Genomic DNA, 22827 nt, shown 5'->3' with positions numbered 1-22827 from the left:
TAACTGTACGATTATTCCATGGCATCACTGCAGGCTACAATTATAGGTTGCCTAACCCTTAAATGTGTCATTCTTACCTTAACTTGGTTGGATTTCTTTTAAGCATCATCTCCACTCCTGGATTTTGGGAGAATTACAACATCCCGGTGATTATGTTTACCCTTAAGTTACTGAGATGTACACTCAACCTTAATTCCCTCAACATTTTTGGCGGGGGAACAGAATAGACATCGAAATTAATATACAAGAGAGTGTCAAATGCCTTAGAGTTCTTTCCTCTAAAGCCTTATGCAAAAAATTCTAAACATGGGCCTCAGGGAACCTGCAAATGCTGAGCCATTTTCAACTTCCATTGACAACACTCGCTCCCTTTATCTGCCATTCATCAGCAGCGTTAAGGTGGGTACACAGGCCTCAGAGCAAGTACGCCCAAAGCTGCACAGTCAGCTTATTAATTGGTAGCTGTTTACTGTATGCAATCCAAGCAGAACCCGCCTGGAAATAATGTATCTCCTCCTTCTAGTTCCCAATATCAGGGTCAGCCATAGAGAACGTTAAAGGTTACTAACCCACCACTTTTTCACTGACTGCTACGAACTTTTCCAAGGCCCCCTCCTTCCCCCCTTCCAGCAGCCTGCCACTAATAAAGCAAAAACAGCAGGAAGCTGGGCTTATAGCTCAGAACAAGCTTTTCACCCCTGAAGGCTGTGGGAGCCCAAGTGATTAATAATAATTGTGTAGCCAACTCTCAGCCACACATTTTCCTACCGTATAGGTTAAAAAAATAGCTGCAGAAAAGCTCCTCTTTCCCACGGGAATACAACTCCAGACAGACCAGCATGGAGCAAAGCAGTCAACACAGAGCCTCTGCAGAAGCAATCCCTGTGTAAAATCAGCCTTTTACTGCAATGAGGAATGGCAATATAAGGCAGAAAAAGCTTTCCCAGGGGAAATCTAAGGAAAGTCTTCCATTATGATTTAATACGAGCTCCACCAAATTCAATGCACCTTCCCCACACAGCCTGATCCAACTGGTCTTTACCTCCCATGGCTCCAGGCTGCCCTCTCAACCCACAGCTGCATCAAACTCAGTGGTGGATTAATGTATGGGCCCATGCCCAGGGGCCCTGGCCAATTTGGGCCCCCCCCGCAGGAGCATCAGAACCTGGGTAAGGGGGGAAGAGGGCGGTAGGGCAAAAGTTCTTTGTGTCCAGGGCCCCAGTAAATCTTAATCCGCCTCTGATCACACTAACCATATGATTATTTGAGACTTGACATCTCCTGGCTCCAGGAGCTTGCCGTAGAGAGTGGGTATAAGTAGCTTCTTGAAAGCAGAGACTATTGAAACTATCCTCAGTGGAACCACTGGAAGTGCTCAAAAGAAATGGCTACCACCCCTCTGGCATCCAGTCTGCCTTGTGGCCTTTATATCCCAAACACTTCCAATGTGACCCAATAAGACACTCTTACTATGTACATGGCAGTCCAAGCTGCTCCCAGGGGCTTAGATACAAATGTGAGATGTCCTGACTGTCAATGCAGCATCACAGCACTAGCACAGTGCTACAGGGCACCAGAAAGCCAAAGTCCCCGTGTCAAAGGGTTAATCTGGGCATCACTGAAGAACAATAGGTGCTGTGGGGAAATTCAGAGAATGAGCTAATGAGCACTGACAGATGAGCTGATGCAGCTTTTGTCGCTGCTCTTCAACTAGGGGTGTCAAGGTTCCTTCCCCACTCTGAACTCTAGGGTACAGATGTGGGGACCTGCATGAAAGACCCCCTAAGCTTATTCTTACCAGCTTCGGTTAAAAACTTTCTCGAGGTACAAACTTTGCCTTGTCCTTGAACCCTTTGCTGCCACCACCAAGCGTGTTAAACAAAGAACAGGGAAAGAGACCACTTGGAGACGTCTTCCCCCCCAAAAATATCCCCCCAAGCCCTACACCCCCTTTCCTGGGGAAGGCTTGATAAAAATCCTCACCAATTTGCATAGGTGAACACAGACCCAAACCCTTGGATCTTAAGAACAATGAAAAAACAATCAGGTTCTTAAAAGAAGAATTTTAATTAAAGAAAAAGTAAAAGAATCACCTCTGTAAAATCAAGATGGTAAATACCTTACAGGGTAATTAGATTCAAAACACAGAGAATCCCTCTAGGCAAAACCTTAAGTTACAAAAAGACACAAAGACAGGAATATCCATTCCATTCAGCACAGCTTATTTTCTCAGCCATTTAAAGAAATCATAATCTAACGCATATCTAGCTAGATTACTTACTAAGTTCTAAGACACCATTCCTTTTCTGTTCCTGGCAAAAGCATCACACAGACAGACACAGACCCTTTGTCCCCTCCATCCCCCAGCTTTGAAAGTAACTTGTCTCCTCATTGGTCATTTTGGTCAGGTGCCAGCAAGGTTATCCTAGCTTCTTAACCCTTTACAGGTGAAAGGGTTTTGCCTCTGGCCAGGGGGGATTTTATAGTTCTGTATATAGAAAGGAGGTTACCCTTCCCTTTATATTTACGACAAGGGGTGTATCTACATTGTAATTTAACTCCTGCGGCTGGCCCATGTGGGGCTTGGGCTCTGGGGCTACAAAACTACAGCGTAGACATTTAGCCTTGGGCTGGCACCCAGGCTCTAGGACCCTCCCCACTTGCAGGTCCCAGAGCCAGCCCAAGCGTGAACATCTACACTGAAATTTTATAGCCCCACACCCCATGTCAGCTGATGCGGGCCAGCCACAGGGGTTTTACTGCAGTGTAGCCATACTCTTAGAGATAAGCCTGATATGAATCAGCCTGAGTCATTCAAACAGAAGACTCATGTTCCACTCATCACTAACCGTCTGGGGATGGCATTTTTACAATAAGTACCTGAGGGGAATATAACTTACCTAAAGGACTCAGCACTGGGCCATGCTATCCCAGATGTAGTCTAGGCACAACGGTGAATGCCAATTGGCCATAAGCTGTAACAAAATCAGCAGCTTTGCTATAACTCCACTGTCACACCCTATCATGCATGTGCAGGAGGAACAAACCTGAGGACCATCAGCTCCGAACAGCCCATAGGCTTCTATTATTTGGGCTAACAGAGAATCCCCGTTAGCTATTACTGGCAACAAAACTCACACTCTCTTTTGTCCGCCAGTGTCCCTGGGGCCTAGAGATGCACCTGAGCAGACCAAATGCCATTCAGTGAAAGGCACTGGTGCACAACCACTAAATACACACAGCCCCCTGGTAAGGGACTCCAGGCGACAGAATAAAATACCTAAAACAGTGACCAAAAGCATTAATTCAAGACTCCATCACCTGCATACAGAAAATATAAATAGAAAAGATATGGTCAACCTGTACCAGTGGAAGCAATGGAGCAAAGAGCAGTGATGCATTCTTTTCTATGGGGCTTCAAACACACTCTGCCAACTCCAGGCAACATTTTATAAAGCGACAGCTGCAGAGTTAGAAAGGGTTGGAAACACAGCAGCATCTACTCATCATCCCGACAGCCAAAAGCACCTCCATCTCACTGACACACGCATGCTAGGTGTTGAGCGCATGCAGTCACATCACTGCTTTACAGGCTTCAATCCAAACTGGTGCCATTCCCAAGCGTTGTCGTCGGTTTGGCTGAAGGAGCTGCTCCGCAAATAGGGATCAGCTTTCGCTTTAAAAACTTTTCTGAACGCAGGTGACATCGATCTAAACTCTGTGCATGCTGAGGCATTCAAAAGAGACACTGACAACTAGCCTTAGACGGAAAGGATTTGAACTGCCTCCTGCAAACCCTGAACACAGCAGCAATGTGCTAAGTACACGAGCAACAGAGCAAGCAATCAAGTCTCTTGTGTTCTTGTCCAAGCAGAGTGGGAAAAAAAAAAGAAAAAAGATTACCCTCAGTGCTAACATCTATTGGTTTATTATTTTGTACTGATGTTTGACTAGCGATAAAATCTGAATGATACGTATAGTTACATGTATGTGGCTAGCTCTCGAGATGAAAGGGAAACCAGGTGCACATTAACAGAAAGCTTTTCCTAATAATCCAGAGCATGTGCACCAACATGCACATAACATGAGAGCTGCACCTGCCTGCAGTGCAGACTACGTGTTAGGGAGAAGAGTGAATGGGAGGGGTACAGAGGCTGAAGGTTATGCTCTCCATTACCATCTTACCTTTTCTATCCACACAGCTATTCGCCCACTGGGTGCCCACACAGAGAACAAGAAGCTGGCATCATTGTAATCCATAAATTGTCAGTTTAATAAAGCTGGACTTACTCTGACCCAAGCTCTTTTAAGTTAATTAACCCAATGGACAAAGCTAGTTGCTGCTTTCTCCTTCCACAATGTTAGAATCCATTTACATTTTACCAGTATGATCCTAAGAATCCTAATTCTGCTCTGAACTGCCTTGGCATGCTGTTCAAGGCAAAATTAACTCCTGGTGACCGTACTCCAAAATGGAGGTGTCTGTGAGTACGCCCAACCAGTAAGAACAGCAAGTGTCCAGCCCGTGTGATGAGAGTTTTACAGTGGGCTGTCCTTAGACCCCTGGAACCATCGTCCAGTTTCAGTTTAATCTACGCTATTGTTAGTAAGAGAGGCAGGAAATGTTTGAGCATTATGTTGACTGCATCAATTTTGTGCTTGTCTTCTAACCTTATACAAACCGACATGCCAGGAGACTGAAGTTTATGAGAAAAATCTCACTCCACCCTAGAAAGGCTCTAAGTGCTTCCTCCCTCTAATGCTTCTCTGCCTCACATCTTCCTCTTCCCCTTCCCCTTCCTGTTGACATAGAGTTACTTGATCAAAAACAGGACAGTCCTTTTGACCCAGCAAGAATGGCCCAGGGCTGCAGACAGATTTCATTTCTCACACACTGATGCGCTTGGCTTCCTACTGAATGGAGATTCTTTCCCCTTCATCTTCCCGCTGCGTGTCTCACTGGATATCGCAATGTTAACTTTGTGTCCACAGTACACAAACAGGCTGCAAAACACTGGACAGAGAATTGCTCCTGCCTTGTGACATGGTTAAATGATATTTTGATGTTAAAGAGCCAGCAATGTTCGAGCCGGATTAGTCTCTCCATTGGTGGCAAAAAGAAAAGTATATAGCTATGGGAAAGATGACAAATCAGCAGTAGAGAGGGAGTGGAAAAACGCACTGAGTGATGGAGTCTAAGATGAAGGGATAATTCAAAGGTTGTTTTGAAACCCTTCTTTGAGTTACAGGCGGGAGCAATAAGTTTAGTTTTGGAAATCAAGTGAACGTGAAGAGATCAGATAAACTAAGCAAAAAGAATCAAAGTGTTTCAGTATGTGATAGCTGTTTTCTTTTTGACTACGTTTGCATTAAATGCAATCCAGATTATAGATGTAATCTAGTAGAGGATCTGCTAGGAGGCTAAAACACAAAGATGTCTTGTTCTTATGGACTGATGAATATTTGAAAATAAGGCTGAGTTTGTCCAAAGCTACTTAAGGGATTTGGACACCAACTGCCTTTAATTTTAAATTGAATTCTGCATCTAAATCCCTTAGGGGACTTTGAAAAATCTCAGCCAAAAATATTAAAATAGAAAATGTTGTTCCTGACTCCGGGTAGAACCGAGAGCATCTATATTAAGTTTTATGCTATCTGGCAACTCTCGTTTCCCATCACAATACCATTGTGATGATTGTGAGTATCTTATACTGCACTATTTTTAGGGAGGCCTGCACGTGAATCGAAGGAGGGGCTCTTATTAAAAAATTGTCTAAATATGGACTGTTACAGTCTCACAGTCGCTATTCATACCAGTAAGGCTCTAGTTAGCCCTCCAGGGACAGAGACAAAGTCAAAGGGAAACCTTTTAGTGTAAGTGTTTTCAGTGTGGTCAAAATATGTCAGAAGGAACAATCCTGCATGGCCGAGAGTTGCCCTAGATAGCTAGTTTCAATGCTTCTAAGATCTGTGTATCTTGCACACTTTGTAACTCATTTAATACCCCTACAACACTAATATTTTTATTGAGTAGCAAGACAGGAGACACCAGTAGAGCTAACTTGGGTTATCAAACCTGAATGCCTTCAGATAACTTCAGTCCCAGGCAAACTGCTCCAGTCTTGCAATCAACAAAAGAGGGGATGACCTAACAAGGGGCCATGGAAGCCAAGACAAAAAGAGAGAGTTGCCCAATCCACCTTCCTTAATGGAGTTTGAGCCAACCACACAAAGAGAAACCTTGGAACTTTTGAGGGATTTCTGCCCTACCACTGTGAAGCAGACCCTGCACCTGGGGAAGGTTCGATAACAACAACAGAGCCCCCTGCTAAATAATCAATGCTTCGTTCTACGAGCCACAATTCCAAAGAAACCTACACTTGATGCCACTGAATAAAGCCACAACCCCAGAAAAAGCTCCAAATGGTGCGAAGCAGTCTCCAGAGACATATTTCACCCTGATTCCCAGCTCTTGGTGTCAGCTCTCTAGTGAACAGACTGTCCATGTCCTGATATTCAGAACCATCTATGAGACTGTCCCTAGCTACCGAAGAGAATGCCTGTTCCATGCCAGTTACGTCCCACCTTCGTAACAGTGACATTGAACTAGAAGCAGGAAACTGATGACCAATAGCTAGAACACTCATGAGCATGAAGGACAGAACTTTCACAGGTAAGTGCCTAGATTTTAGAACAAGCTCTCTGCATGTACACATCCAAGGTGGGGCTGCATCATGAGGCCACCTGCAAGATGAAGTTATAGAATCATAGAATATCAGTGTTGAAAGGGACCTCAGGAGGTCATCTAGTCCAACGCCCTGCTCAAAGCAGGACTAATCCCCAACTAAATCATCCCAGCCAGGGCTTTGTCAAGCCTGACCTTAAAAATATCGAAGGAAGGAGATTCCACCACCTCTCTAGGTAACCCATTCCAGTGTTTCACCACCCTCCCAGTGAAAAAGTTTTTCCTAATATCCAACCTAAACCTCCCCCACTGCAACTTGAGACCATTACTCCTTGTTCTGTCATCAGCTACCACTGAGAACAGTCTAGATCCATCCTCTTTGGAACCCCCTTTCAGGTAGTTGAAAGCAGCTATCAAATCCTCCCTCACTGCAACTTGAGACCATTACTCCTTGTTCTGTCATCAGCTACCACTGAGAACAGTCTAGATCCATCCTCTTTGGAACCCCCTTTCAGGTAGTTGAAAGCAGCTATCAAATCCTCCCTCATTCTTCTCTTCCGCAGACTAAACAATCCCAGTTCCCTCAGCCTCTCCTCATAAGTCATGTGTTCCAGTCCCCTAATCATTTTTGTTGCCCTCCGCTGGACTCTTTCCAATTTTTCCACATCCTTCTTGTAGTGTGGAGCCCAAAACTGGACACAGTACTCCAGACGTCTCACCAATGTCAAATAGAGGGGAACGATCACATCCCTCGGTCTGCTGGCAATGCCCCTACATATACATCCCAAAATGCCATTGGCATTCTTGGCAACAAGGGCACACTGTGGACTCATATCCAGCTACATATCCACTGTAACCCTTAGGTCCCTTTCGGCAGAACTGCTGCCGAGCCATTCGGTCCCCTGTCTGGACCGGTGCATGGGATTCTTCCGTCCTAAGTGCAGGAGTCTGCACTTGTCCTTGTTGAACCTCATCAGATTTCTTTTGGCCCAATCCTCTAATTTGTCTAGGTCCCTCTGTATCGTATCCCTACCCTCCAGCATATCTACCTCTCCTCCCAGTTTAGTGTCATCTGCAAACTTGCTGAGGGTGCAATCCACACCATCCTCCAGATCATTTATGAAGATATTGAACAAAACTGGCCCGAAGACCGACCCTTGAGGCACTCCACTTGATACCGGCTGCCAACTAGACATGGAGCCATTGATCATGAGCCCGACAATCTAGCCAACTTTCTAGTCCATTCATCCAGCCCATACTTCTTTAACTTGCTGGCAAGAATACTGTGGTAGACCGTGTCAAAAGCTTTGCTAAAGTCAAGGAACAACACGTCCACCGCTTTCCCATCATCCACAGAGCCAGTTATCTCGTCATAGAAGGCAATTAGATTAGTCAGGCATGCCACATTCTTAAGCAGCGCACCACACAGAGAACATGACACCAGTGCTCAGCCATGGTTTTGGCCCAAGAAGGCCCAAATGGTTTGGGGTCAGGCTACCTCAATAGCTGCCTGTTTGCCCATGTGAGACACTGTAGTTGCTATCCTATCCTTGGACCACGCCACAGAATTGTCAGCCCGCAGAACATGCCACAAAACTCATCTTTTCTCTTGGCTACTTGGGATGCAGCAGACCAGGGGTCTAGGGTTGGGTTATTATCAACACCATTGTGGACACATACCGTTGTAGTTTTCAATGGGAAGTCCACTTTGCATTAGTATTATGTGTGAAAATACATGAATGGCAGAAAAACCTACGGAAAATCCTGCTCACTAATTTGCTCATTTCCATACCCCTCCAAATAACATTGAATGATTTGTTCCCCCTCTTCCTGTGGGAGCTAGTTCTACCTGCCATAACAGATCCAGCTTTGGATATTTCAGTATACCAATGAAAGCAACCCATCTGACTGGCAGTGTGGAAAGAAGACAGACTGCAGCCCTGGGCTAGGCAAAGCCACAGCCTGCCTGCGGTACTTCAGAACCAGCAATGGACTCAAATCAGAACAGTCAGATCTGGATTTTCAACACCCCAAGATTCCGGTGGGCAGAGGGTTAAGGAGACAAGAGGTCCGACTGGGGAATATTGTTCAGGACCATCTCCTTTTAAAATGTAACAGAGGCAGGGCTGTGCAGAGCAGCTCTCTGCTTCCTTTTGCCACTCAAAAAGTCACTTGGGACATTCAAATGATAAAATCCAACCTGTGACTCAGCTAATGTGTTTCATGGAGCAGAGAAACAGGAGAGAGAGAGAGAGAGAGAGAGAAGAGTCTAAAACAGGCTATAAAAATCCAAAGGGATGCTTGGTCCACCTTTGGGCATGTTCATACGGTATAGCGATGGGATGGCAACTCCATGGAATTATAGTTTAACATGAACAGATTTCATTACTGGTGCACAGCAACAGATGGTATGTAGCCATTAACAACACGTGTTTTGTACAGAGCATCACTACAACTCACTGCCGAGTCCTCATTTTTTGCTTCCATAGAAGTTCTGAGCGCTCAGTCAAACATTATGACCTGTGCACTTGGACAAACCCCTGCTAATACAAACACTTTAAACTTGAAAAGCAGTGAGAAAGACCACGGCCAGGTTAGGTGCTTTAAGAAGAATCACACCACAGTATAAGCCTGGTAGCTCTCTGTTGTTTAAGGGATACGGTCACACTTGCCAGGCTTACCTCAATGAGGTTCTAAACTGGCAGATTCCAATAAGCAAAGAAACATTCTCCATTCAAGACAATTTCAGAGCTGTTGCACTGCGAGTTCCCTTGGTGCTGAAGCTTCGATTCTTTTGCTGGAATATTCACTTTCAATTCTGTCCCTCAGCTCAGAACTAGACTCACCTTCCGGAGAAAAATTACTACTTCTCATGTCTCCAATACATGATTTTATACCCCACTCTACAGGTACAAGAACAGCCCAAAGGGTGTTAAGGCAAGATGCTGGTCTTGCAACTCAACTGACAGCAAGTCAAAGAGGAGTTTGAAAAAGACAATCCCTATATTCCTGCCAAAGAGCCTGGAAGGGTAACAAAGGCAATGTCTGATTTCCTTCATGCAACAGGAGTGTGACATCTAGATGTAAAAGGAGGATGTCATGGCCCAAAGTAAAACTCTTGCCTTTCAGTAATCTCTTCTGATCGCAGACGTATGAATGTGTGGCCTGAAATGGAAATGCATCCCAGGGTATCCCCATTTACAAACTGTTTCTGGCTAATATAGCATCCTTAGTTACGGACGTAACGAACCTAGTTCTTCCAGAACTCATGCCCCAATACATTAGGAAACTACAGCAAGCCAGGGAATCTCTGCAAGGACTGTTTATGATGCAGAGGGGCGGGGAGAGGGGTAAGAGTAGGGAATGCAAACAGAGAACCAGTTCTGAGAACTGGTTCACTAACACTGTGGTCAGGAAATTCCAGCCTGAAGGACAGTGTGAAGGTCTCTGAAATGCAGCCGTTCCTCATTGGAGCCAAGTTCTAATAAACTGCAGAAAGCCACAGAAGCAAGATACATCACTTTCCCATTCCATGGGATCAGCTGCTCCTACAGTGGTGTTTTCTGAAGCAGATGGTTCATTCACTTGTTAACACGCTCTGATGAACTAGCTTCCAGTCTCACCTCTACAGTCAAGCCAGTTTAGGGCCAAATCCTGCTTTGCACTGTACAGGGTTGGGCAATAAACAAGCCTTCACTGCGTGCCCCCTAATGCTCACTAGAACACTAGCAACCATCACCATGGGCACTCCCCAGCCCCAAGGGACCAGCACATGCTGCAGTATGTACCTCGTACTATGCAGCAGCTTGTCTTGTTCTCTTCACACACTTCCCTGGCTATTCTGTCCTGCACCAGCAGGATGGTTTGGGAAACTGCTGACAAGCAAGCTCTGCAGGGATCTCCTCTACTAGTGACTACCACACAAAAGCTTCAAAGCCCTCAGATTGTCATCCATCAGGAACTGCGCCCAGTCTTTTTGGGAAGGACAGATGGAGAACAAAGAATAAATTACAGTCATATGAGTTGTTATGCTTCAATGACAGTCAAGAACCCAGCATTTATGTGAGCCTCCGTTAGCCCCCATTCAATTGGTGGCTATGAAACCAAAACAATGGAGATAGGATATTCACAAGGACAGAAAATTTGCTATAATCATTGCTGCTACAATAACACCGTTACCTTGGAGATAGTGGTTCATTTTAAAGCACTGCCTTGTGGTTAGAGAAGAGAAGGGATTAGAAGACCCTGCCAGGGAAAGTTTCATACCCCCATTGGGAAGTGGATTTTTCAAGCCCAGCTCTAAACAATGACAAAGTGCATGAAAACCTTACAGCACTTGGTGGGCCATAACATCTTTCTAGTTTAATTACTTTTCATTATAATAAAATTAAGCCTTTCCAATAATCTCAAGGAAGCTTTTCAATAAAGGTACTTGGTTTTCTGGAATCAATACTTAATGCAGAAGCCCAGAAAAAGTAGACACCACGAGTTTTGTGGATCAGCCTTTGGTTTGGTTACACATCAGGCAATACTGAGTTTTCACATCAGACACAACTGAGAGTCATCATTTCAGAAATGCTTCCAAAGGGAAATTCCACCACACACCTGCTGTGGGCACCACTACTACCGGGCTCCACATGGGCCTCAAGTTCTGCCCAAGCTGAACAGTTTGCAGGATCAGGGCCTGACTGCCTGTACCAGTAGAAAGAGTGAAACCGAATATACACAAGTGCTATCAAAGTAAAAACAAACTGAACCAGAGAACTTCTCCCCTCTGATCTCTTTCAACTCTAGTAAACTTAGGAGTTACTTGTTACAACGGTAGGTAAAACAGACAGAAGAATGGTTTAATTTGATGAGATACTTTTAGTTCGATGGACTTATGACACACACTTGCATTGAAACGTAACCTTGCTATTCCTCACAGCTGTGGGAGCAAATAAAAGAGGATCAGACAATCTTACCAAAGTTGCTCAGGAAAAACAAAACAAAATCCCAAGCATTACACTGCATTTCTTTACCTTAAAATCAGGGCTTCTGGTTTTAAGTTAAAGTAATGTTCATCTGTGGTGAGAAGCAGCCAGATTAACACTTGCTGTTTAGAATATCCACTGAGCTTCCCGCATTGTAGAGATGAGCAAAATTCAGTGGGGTCCCTTTTTATCTAACCCCCTAAAGTTGGTGAGTGCAGATAAAGGATTCAAGTTTTGTTCCAAAATGTCTGTGCTGCAAACCTGGTCAACCAGTTTCATGCCACTCCTAGTCAAATCTCACGTGAGAGAGGCCGGAGGCTGAAAAGCACACAGAAGAAGTGAACCCCTGTAAACACAGATCGTATGTTGAAAGTGACACTGTATAATGATAACTGAGTCATTAGAATCTACTGAGCCATTATGGGTTATACAACGCTCCTGAAATGAGCAATGCCCATTAATGAAGAACAGTGTTTCTAATTCCCAATGCAAGATGCTGAAAAGCAAAGAGTTATTAAATCATCGTTTCTGCACTGCCTGGTGTCAGAAGAAAGAGACAGTGACACTTCCATTCACTTTCAACCACAAAAGCTATTTCCACCTACCTGAACCATACTTCAGAATAATTAAAGAACACAGAACTTGTTGAAATCTTCAACACTTTGGTAATTGCACATATTAATAAGAGGGAGGGAAATGTCAACTATTTTAAAACTGTAGATCTGAAACTGAACATTTAAACTAAAGGCCCAATCCTGTTCTTATTAATATCAATGGAAAAACTCCCACTTACTTCAATGAGAGAAGAGTTAGACCCTAGACATATACAGCCTTCCAGTCCCACAAAACTTAGAAGTGTTAAACTTGCTAACCTGCTTATAAAACAGTATTTGGAAGGAAAACATAAAGCAACTCTGCATCAGACCATGATGGATTCAGAAAAACTGGACACCAGTAACAGTGGGATCATCAGGCAAAAAGAGCCAATCCTGAAATTACTCAGTAAAACACAAATGAGAGGCAGGGTGGTTCAGTAGATAAGGCACTAGACTGGGATTCAGGAGACGGATGTTCAATTCCCATCTTTGCCAATAGCCTGCCTGCTACCCTCCCACTCTCTGTCTGCCCTCTCTATTTCAACTATAAGCTTTTCAGGGCAGGGGTCATCTTTTCCAATGTGTTTGTGCAGAGCCAAACTGAGCCTAGCATGAGGCCCCAATCTAAGTTGAGACCTCTAGGCACTCCTGAAATACAAATAAATCATGACCACCACCATCAATGGGGCTTGAACCTGCAGACACTCACTACTGGAGACAGTGCAGTGAAGAGCTCCAGCAGAAAAGCACTTCACCCAGAGATATGTTTTCAAGAGCACATGCATTGTTTGCAAGTCTGGCAGGCGTAAGGGAGGTTAATAACGCACATGACGCTGCATTATCGATGTGATACATATTTATCAAGAACTGCACTTGCTCCAACTTCTACACCACCAGTATCACTGAAATAGGAGCCAGGTGGAGCCAGAGTAAATAAGTGCCCCTATTTAAACAAAGAATTACTGAAGGATCAACACAAGGGGAGGTGCTGAGGAGGCAAACACGGTACAATCTCAAACTCCATGTGTTTGAACAAATTGAACCAATATGGAAAGGATGTGAAGAGAAGAAATTTTTCAGTTGCTTATATACCAATGCTAGGTGTGTGGGACACACGCGAGAGGAACAGGAAATTCTCATTGATGAGAAAAAAATTGCGGTTACTGGTATTCCTGATAGCTGGTGGGATATTTCACATGATTGTAATGTTAAAATCGTCAGTTATAACCTGCTCAGGAAGGAGAGAGTGGGTAAAAGAGATGGGGAGGAGAGGGTCACTCTACGTTAAAGACACTATCACCAGTTTTAGGATCACTGATAACTAAGAACTACAGGACCTTGAATGCACAAGGATCAATTCCTAACTCACAAAACCCGAGGAAGGCTACTAGTGGAGGCTTGTTACAGGCCACCAAATCAACCCAGAGAGCAGGATAAATTACTCCTTAAACACTCATCTGTAAAGAAAACCTGTGATGCTGCTGGGCACCAATATGGGCACCATATAAGCACAACATAAGAACACAAGAACGGCCCTACTGGGCCAGACCAAAGGTCCATCTAGCCCAGTATCCTGTCTTCTGACAATGGCCAACGCCAAGTGCCCCAGAGGGAATGAAAAGAACAGGTAATCCATCCCGTCACCCATTCTCAGCATCTAGCAAACATCTAGCAAACAGAGGGTAGGGACACCATCCCTGCCCATCCTGCATGAATTCATCTAGTTATTTTTTGAACCCTGCTATAGTCTTGGCCTTCAGAACATCCTCTGGCAAGGAGTTCCACAGGTTGACTGTGCGTTGTGTGAAAAAATCCTTCCTTTTGTTTGTTTTAAACCTGCTGCCTATTAATTTCATTTGGTGACCCCTAGTTCTTGTGTTATGAGAAGGAGCAAATAACACTTTCTCCACACCAGTCATGATTTTATAGACCTCTATCATAATCCCCCCAGAGTCATCTCTTTTCCAAGCTGAAAAGTCCCAGTCTTTTTAATCACTCCTAATATGGAAGCTGTTCCATGCCCCTAATCATTTTTGTAGCCCTTTTCTGAACCTTTTCCAATTCCAATATATCTTATTTGAGATGGGGCAACCACATCTGCACACAGTATTCAAGATGTGGGTGTACCATGGATTTATTTAGAGGCAATATGATATTTTCTGTCTTATTATCTATCCCTTTCTTAATGATTCCCAATATTTTGTTTGCTTTTTTGACTGCTGCTGCACATTGAGTGGATGTTTTCAGAGAAGTATCCACAATGACCCCAAGATCATAGAATCATAGAATATCAGGGTTGGAAGGGACCTCAGGAGGTCATCTAGTCCAACCCCCTGCTCAAAGCAGGACCAATCCCCAATTTTTGCTCCAGATCCCTAAATGGCCCCCTCAAGGATTGAACTCACAACCCTGGGTTTAGCAGGCCAATTTTCAAACCACTGAGCTATCCCTCCCCCCTTTCTTGAGTGGTAACAGCTAATTTAGACACCATCATTTTATATTTATAGTTGGGATTATGTTTTCCAACGTGCATTACTTTGCATGTATCAACATTTAATTTCATCTGCCATTTTGTTGCCCAGTCACCCAGTTTTGAGAGATCCTTCTGTAGCTCTTCGCAGTCTGCCTGGGACTTAATTATCTTGAGTAGTTTTGTTTCATCTGCAAATTTTGCCACCTCACTGTTTACCCCTTTTTCCAGATCATTTATGAATATGTTGACTAGGACTGGGCCCAGTACAGACCCTTGGGGGACACCACTATTTACCTCTCTCCATTCTGAAAACTGACCATTTATTCCTCTCCTTTGTTTCCTATCTTTTAACCAGTTACCAATCCATGAGAGGACCTTCCCTCTTATCCCATGACATCTTACTTTGCTTAAGAACCTTTGGTGAGGGACCTTGTCAAAGGCTTTCTGAAAATCTAAGTACACTATATCCACTGGATCCCCCTTGTCCATATGCTTCCCCACCCCCTCAAAGAATTCTAGTAGATTGGTGTGGCATGATTTCCATTTACAAAAACCATGTTGACTCTTCCCCAACAAATTATGTTCATCTATGTGTCTGACAATTCTGTTCTTTACTATCATTTCAACCAGTTTTCCCAGTACTGAAATCAGGCTTACCGGCCTATAATTGCCAGAATCACCTCCGGAGCCCTTTTTAAAAATTGGAGGTCTCATGACCTCCATTCTGGAGGTCTCATGAAGCCAGTAGGAAACATCACTTGGAGTTTCTAAAAATCACAGATGATAATTTTTTAACAAAAAGGGTATTGCACCCAGTACAAGTTAACTTGATTTTGAACTTCATTATGACAAATGACAATGAACTAACCACTGGCCTGTAAATTGGTGGTTACCTAGGAACCAGTGATCACGATCTGATTACATTTATTGTGGGCAAACAGAAGACAATCAGTAATATAGATACTTGATGCTTCAAAAGGGCTAATTTCCCAAAGGTGAGGAAAGTTATGAGAGAAATTGATTGGGAAGAAAACTTAAGAGGGAAAAAAGTGAATGAAAATTGGCAGCTCTTGGCCTTTCTGGAAGGTATGCTTTAATCAAACACAAGTAATTGGACTCAATGCAGAACACACTGGGTGAAATGTAAAGGCCTGTGACATACAGAAGGTCAGGCTAGATGATCTAATAGTTCCTTCTGGCCTAAAAATATATGACTTTATAGTATTGCTCAATAACCAGATTAGCCTACTACTTTCCATAATATTTGCATATTTTTCTGCACTGAGGTTAAAGTTTCACAACACAGACCCCATTATAACCTGAGTAATGGGGGGAAAAAAGAGGGGAAAGGAGATTGCCAATCAGCTGTAAATTACAACATCCAACTTGAAAGACTTACTCAGAAATGTGTACAAAGATGTCTGGCCCTCCATCCGCAGGAGTAATGAAGCCATGGCCTTTGGAGCGACAGAAGCATTTACAGACTCCTTTATAGACAGGGCCTTCAGAGGCCCGCACGGTCCTGCATAGGGAGAGGGACACAAATAAGCAGTTCATGTTCAGTTATATGTGGGCTTCCACCAACACCAGAGCTAGAGAATACCATCCACACTGAATACAACAGTCCAAATGTTCAGTCACACGCCACTAACATGTCTCTCTGTGCAAACTATTTTAACATACAATATCATATGCTACACACATCTTATCTAGCACCCAATGGCCTTTGAAAATGGGTCAAAATCAATACAGATCTATGCTGGTGCTGTAGTCCGGCAGCTGGCACCTTTAAACACATGTACTGGGATTGCTTTAGAGTACAGATTTTCTGGAAGTCGCTATGCACAGAGCAGTAGTCTTGTCCCAGGCTCCCATGTAGACATTTATATAACTGTTGCTATAGGGCCTGAGCCAATGAAGTCAATATAAGGACTCCCAGTGACTACAGCGGACTTTGGATCAGGCCCTTAACTGGTGTGGATAACATCCACCCATGAAAAAAAGCTGATCTGCCATTTCCCCTGATTGTCACCAGACCTGCAATAGCTGTCACTGAATAGGCAATTGGTATGATAAAGCATGGGATGTACTGATCATGAAAAAATTTACTTCAGTGAACAGGGATAAATTTGCTCATGATAATTTTGTGATTTAGCCATTTTGTCCTCTCAGCTATGCTTATTTGGATACCCAGCAGCCAAACTGCCTGTCTAAATACCTTACAGATCTACCAGGTTGTAATGAAGTTCACTCCATTTTCACTGACTGTGCGCCCTACTTGTAATGGTTTTTCCTTTGCTGTGATTGTTACGATCACCTGGCCAATATTCAGCTTTATCTTTATACCGACACATTCTCTTTCTTTTTCTTCTCCACCTGTGACTCTCTAGAATGGTTACTTAAACACACAGAATAAAAAACACCATGCAAGATGTTTGCACCCCAGCCATCACAGGCAAGTGTTCTCCCTATATTACAGATATTCCCCACGAAGGCACAGGGAGGTTAAGTGATGGGCCCAAAGTTCTGCATTCAGCTAAGTAAAGGACTGTAAGAAAAAGAGTGTGGAGATAAATAATGTCGTAGCAGAAAATGGCGGGCCTTGTGCAAAAAATAGTGGAAATGCCAGGTAATAGCCAAGAATGAGACACCTGGATTCTGGGGGACCTGAGGAAGCAGAGGCATATTCATGTGGCTGAATAGATAATGTTAAAGTTACACAGCAGCAGGACATGAAACATGGTCCATTCACGGCTGCATTAACTTCTTCACCCCCCCTTTCACTTTGTGCCTGATTCTGTGGTACTGTTTGTTTGTTTGTTTGTTTGTTGTGCTGCTGCCACCATGTGGAACCCAGTCGAAAGTTGGCGGGAGGTGGGAACGTAGCGTTTCAGTTTGTCAACAGCCCTTCTGACCTCTCCCTTGCTCGCACTGTAGCCAATTCTCTCTCATTTCTGAGCTGCTGGCTGGATGCCATTAAGAGCTGGCTAACCCCCAGTAAGTCATTTGTATTGCCACTTAGACAAGCCCTAATTTGCACAATGTAGGTCACTTTCAGAGGGTTTATTTAGATATGAGTGAATTGAAAAATCTCTTAGAAGAAAATCTGCTCTGTTCCTGAATCACTCATTTAAATCCACAAGCCCCAGAAAACTGGACAGAAAATTTAAATAACCACATACAGTATTGAAAAAAGTGTCCACGAATAACTTCATTTCTACCTCCAAAAGTGAACTAAGGGCCTGATCCTGTGAGTATTTATTACTGGGTATAACACTTACTGCCCTGAGTAATCCATTGACTTCAAATCAGCCTATTCAGGGAAACAAAGCACTCCTCCCAGCAGTGATTATAGGAGAAGACTCAAATCTGTAATGAACCAACCGAAAGTGGAGAATTTCAGGTCACATGCATCAGAAATGAATTTAAAAGATCTAACTCGTACAACAAGATGTTTGCCACCACAGTCTTTCTTTCCATACAGCTTAGGACTCTGAACTGGCTTAGAGCTCCTTTTGTTTAAAAAGGGCAATCAAAATTAACAGCTGTTTTAATTTTCAGAGTTACCAAATCAGCAAGATTCTGACAATTAACAGTGATTAGAGAATCGCAGGGGCTCCCCTCACCCACCAAAAAAACAAACAAAAAAAACAAACACCCTAAGTCTTTAAGAGCTGGAGTGGAGATTAATGACTGATAGTTAGAGCCTATAATTTAGTCATAGGAAAAGTCTAACCCTAGGTAGTTTTCAAGGACACATCAAGCCCAGACATCAAACTGGGCAAGCACTTCATGAGGTTTTTTTAAAACCATAAATGGTCCATTATAAAGGTTCAGAGCAACTGAAGTATTTTGTAATTAACATAATGTTAAGTTCACCTCTTCTGGTGTGTCTGTTGTTTTTTTTTAAACTCACTTTGAACACAACTGCTAATATAAATAACCTCAATCTTAATTCTCCTATGAATCAGTAATGTTAATTTCTGACAAGAGAAGCTGGGTTACACAGCAGCAAAACACAGCTGACAAACATACCAAGCCAACTAGATGCAGAAGCACTTAAAATATAGACAAACTGAAAGACTGAGGTCTTAGTGATGTAGCATTTTGCTGTGAGGTCTGCTTGGACAGACCCCTGCTCCCATAGAGACCTCATTCCAGGATTGGGGTCCAATGGCTGAAAACAGCTTCATATTATATACATGCAGAGTAGTTGTACTCGTGTGGGTCCCAGAATATTAGAGAGACAAGCTGTGTGAGGTAATATCCTTTACTGGACCAGTTACAGCCTGATCCAAAGTTAATTGAAATCAAGAGAAAGACTTCCATTGCCTTCAGTGGGCTTTGGAGCACAGCTGTATTGTGCAGATTTGCTCTTTATCACAGGCCCATGTCATACATTCCGTCAAAAGTGACCAGACTGTGACCTCTTTGGGGAAGACACTCCGGCAATATTTATTTCACCAGGCTACTCTGGATATACCTTGTCTTGGTAGAATCCTCAGGGGCCTGCACTGGATCGGTGGGTCATGGAGGGTGAAGGATCAGGACAAGGCAGACTGCACTGGAGGATCAGGGTCTTAACTAATTAAAAACAACCACAACCAAACACACACTTTGTAAGGCAGCTTCAAGCAACCCACAAACGCAGCATCCAGCCAAACCCAACAAGGACAGAGTTATACCAGGAAAGCTAGTATATACCTTGAATAACTCTATTAAACTTGTTTTTTGTGCAGATTCACAGAACACTATTAAAAGAGGTCATATGTCAATAGATGTCCTTCCCTCCTCCCACATTGCTCCCCCAATACTCACGCTGAAAATGTCCTGGTCCGACGAGTTGGAAGGGGGCTCGGGATAAGGTAACCTCGCATGGGAGATGGAGAACGATCTCTTGTTCTGCGGTTTTCGGGCAGGCGGAGAGAACGTGGAGACCCTGGAGAAGTGGGGGACTGCTCAGAAGCTGAAGATGTGGGCTCAGAAGACATTCCTGATCCCTGAGAAATATCTACCGGGGGGAGGAAATTCTGATTTAGTACAAGATTTTGACCTTTTCAGTAAAGATCATAGTTTTCCAGGTTCTATTAAGTCATCAAAGCGGGGTCACTTCCCTGCACCCATATTCCCAGATATTAATGCACCAAGGCATACTGCTATGTGCAGGATCATATTACGTACATTTTCTATCAGCTAGTTCTCACGAACTGCATCGGGAAATTCCCACAGAAAATTTCCAAAGGCCATCTGTTGCCTCACAGATTTGCTGCCCTATTTCCAACATAGCTAGTCTCATTTGATGTATATTGACAATTTACCTATATAAAAAAACCCATAAAATTAAAAAGCATTCCTAGGTTCCTGCCTAAGACATTTTTTTATTTGATAAAACAGATTAAAGTCTGCATTCTCTACAGGCTTGGAGGCAGAAAATCTGGGATTGGTCCTAAACCCTGATCCAGAATCAAAGGCCTGGCCTGCCTCCACTCATAGAAGAAGTGGAATTTCTATTGGAAACACACAGCTCTTTTTTCTTTCCTTTTACTTGGTAACTGGAAGGGAATTTTTTTAGGTACATGAAAAGTGCTGGATTTGCAGCCCAGAAGACTGAAATCTGTTTACACCACAGAACAGGTACTGCAGAGACCATGGAAGTGCAAGCCATATTCAGCAGAACTCAGCCCAGACCAGGAGGAACCATCACTAGGGAAAAGATAAGTGAGGCCAGGTCTATGCTAGGAGCGCTTTGCTGGTAGAGCTATGCCAGTATTATACCAGCAAAGTGCTCCTAGTGTAGACACAGACTACACCAGCAAAAACTTTTATCGATATAGCTTATTCCATGCACCCCCACCCGCAGTGAAATAAGCTATTCCAACAAAACTGCTGGGTTTTTTTGGTACAGCTGCATTTACACTACACAGCTGTGTTGGTCAGAGGTCACAAACTAATCACACCCATGAGTGACGAGCTATGCTGGGAAACGTTTGTAGTGCAGAACTGACCCTATTCTCCCAATCAGTCAAATTCTTGGTCTTCTTGTCAAAACTCCGCAAAAGGGTGTCACATTGATAAGAACATATCTACCCACTGGGGCTAGACTGAGACCACACTGCAGTTCAATGGTAACTGTCTGTCCCTACCACCTGGGTTGGATTCAGACCAATGATGGAGAGACAAATACTCCATATTTAAATTAAGAATCCCAATCCCATGAACACCAGCCAGTCTTGTCCTTACCCACTTTGAATAGCAGGAAAGGAAAAAAGGTCTTTTCCTTTCCTTACCCCAATCTTAAGTTCTGTGTTTCTAATGACACAAACAATCCAAAACTCTCAGGAGTTTATTTTCCCAGCATTACAGGACTGAGACCATGTCACACACACGAAAAGCCTCATTTAAGGCATGGGAGTGGTGATGAGGAATACAAAAGCCAGAAAAAATAAAAACCTCTTACTGAAAGGACTAGCCAGGGGAACAAGGGAAAGAAAAGCTTCCCAAATTGCATTTGACTGGTTTTGGCCAGTTAGTCAGACACCTTCTTGTTGGGGCTACAGTATATGCTTATACCCTGTGTATTTCTCCTGAGTGAAACCCCTGTTGAATTGGTTTCATATGGCAGTGCAAAAGGATACTGGTTTAATTATTTTTAAATGTAATAGCATTAATTTTTTTAATTTAATACATAAACAACTGCTATAGCTGCTGGTACATGGAGTAGAAACCCACTGACAACATCACCTACGATTTAAGCTTCTCTTTTCTCTTACTTTCATGTATATTTCAGTGAATAACAGAAGAGTAAACAACAGCACTTTGAAGCACTGAGTCTCTCTTTGACACACCTCCACCCACTCACCCATCCACTTGAAGGAATGTGATCAAGGGCTCCTCTACACACAGATGTTGTACTGCTTAATTATACCAATGTAGCAGGACAACTCCCCCAGTGTGGGCACACTTACACCAGAATAAAAGTGCTTACCCCGATATAGCTATACTGGTATAACTGGGAATACGGGGGCATAAGCTATACTGGTATAACTGCATCCACACTATAGGCTGTAGCAAGGTAACAGTTCCAGAAAACATATCACCAAGACCAAAAGCTGATTCAAACTGGAGTTTTTCAAACTAGATGAAAGAAACCCATCTCACACCCTGCTCAGACTCCTACACACCCCTTCCCATGAATTATGGAGCGAATCCTTAGGTGACAGTTAGAAGAGTCACATTCTTGCTGTCAGTACAACAATTCCATTCCCATTAGTTCCTTATTGAAACTATCAAGTATAAAATTAAAGCAGCCTCTTTAGAATGAAGACATCAGGGAAAAACCTTTCTTGGTTTAATTACTTGAGGTGTCAAGAGGGTAAGGTGGAAGAGACAAGATCCTCATGTTCCCTTTAGCAAGGCTTGAACTTTTCACACCACATTCTCAAGGGCACCAACGCCCTGCTGAAATAAATGCTTTTTTCAGATTATTTGGACACAGATGGTTCCTTGGGGTATGTCTATACGTACAGAACCGCAGCAGCGTCACTGTACCGACACAGCGGCGCTGCTGCAAATACTCTACGCTGAAAGGCAAGACCTCTCCCGTTGGCATAAAAACCCTGTCTCCGTGAGCAGCGTAAGCTATGTTGGCCGGAGAAGCTCTCCCGCTGACACAATGCTGGGCACATGAACGCTTATGATGGTGTAACGTGTGTTGCTGGAGGGAGAGTGGAATATTCACATCCCTGAGCGACATAAGTTTTGTCGACATAGGCTGTAGTGTAGACACAGCTTTAGAGTCATTGGCCAATGTCAGCCCTGATGTAAGTGGGCTCAACATTTGGCAGGGATTGGGACAACAGTGCCAAAGCCATAGCATTTCCAAATTTTTTTTCCTAGTGATTTGCTGAACAAGCTTTTGCTGAGGAAGTCAAGAAGAGACCCCAGTGTTACAACTGAAACTCAAAAGGTCTCTTTATTTATTTTCTTTGCTCTCAAGGGCTGAGCATCCCCAATGGCAGTAGAGACCTAAGATGTCTCCAACAAACCCTAAAGCAAAAGTAAAACAGAGGTGATTTAAAATTCCAGTTTGAAAACTGAACA

The 22827-nt window shown here is 43.5% G+C and overlaps 1 protein-coding gene across 2 annotated transcripts in view; it reads right to left on the bottom strand.

Moving 5' to 3' along the window:
* The window catches only part of CARHSP1 (calcium regulated heat stable protein 1), a 55710-nt gene that overhangs the window by 2722 nt on the left and 30161 nt on the right, over positions 1-22827 (bottom strand). For both annotated transcript variants that reach the window (XM_027827680.3, XM_007053791.4), the window contains exons 2-3: positions 19546-19738; positions 16127-16249 (exon numbers count right to left, since the gene is read on the bottom strand). In XM_027827680.3, coding sequence (XP_027683481.3) covers positions 16127-16249; positions 19546-19738 — 316 coding nt within the window. The remainder of the gene's footprint in view (positions 1-16126; positions 16250-19545; positions 19739-22827) is intronic.

This window comes from Chelonia mydas, chromosome 10 (genome assembly GCF_015237465.2).
Source record: "Chelonia mydas isolate rCheMyd1 chromosome 10, rCheMyd1.pri.v2, whole genome shotgun sequence".
NCBI classification, from domain to species: Eukaryota; Metazoa; Chordata; order Testudines; family Cheloniidae; genus Chelonia; species Chelonia mydas.
This window is presented reverse-complemented; position numbering and strand designations above follow the sequence as displayed.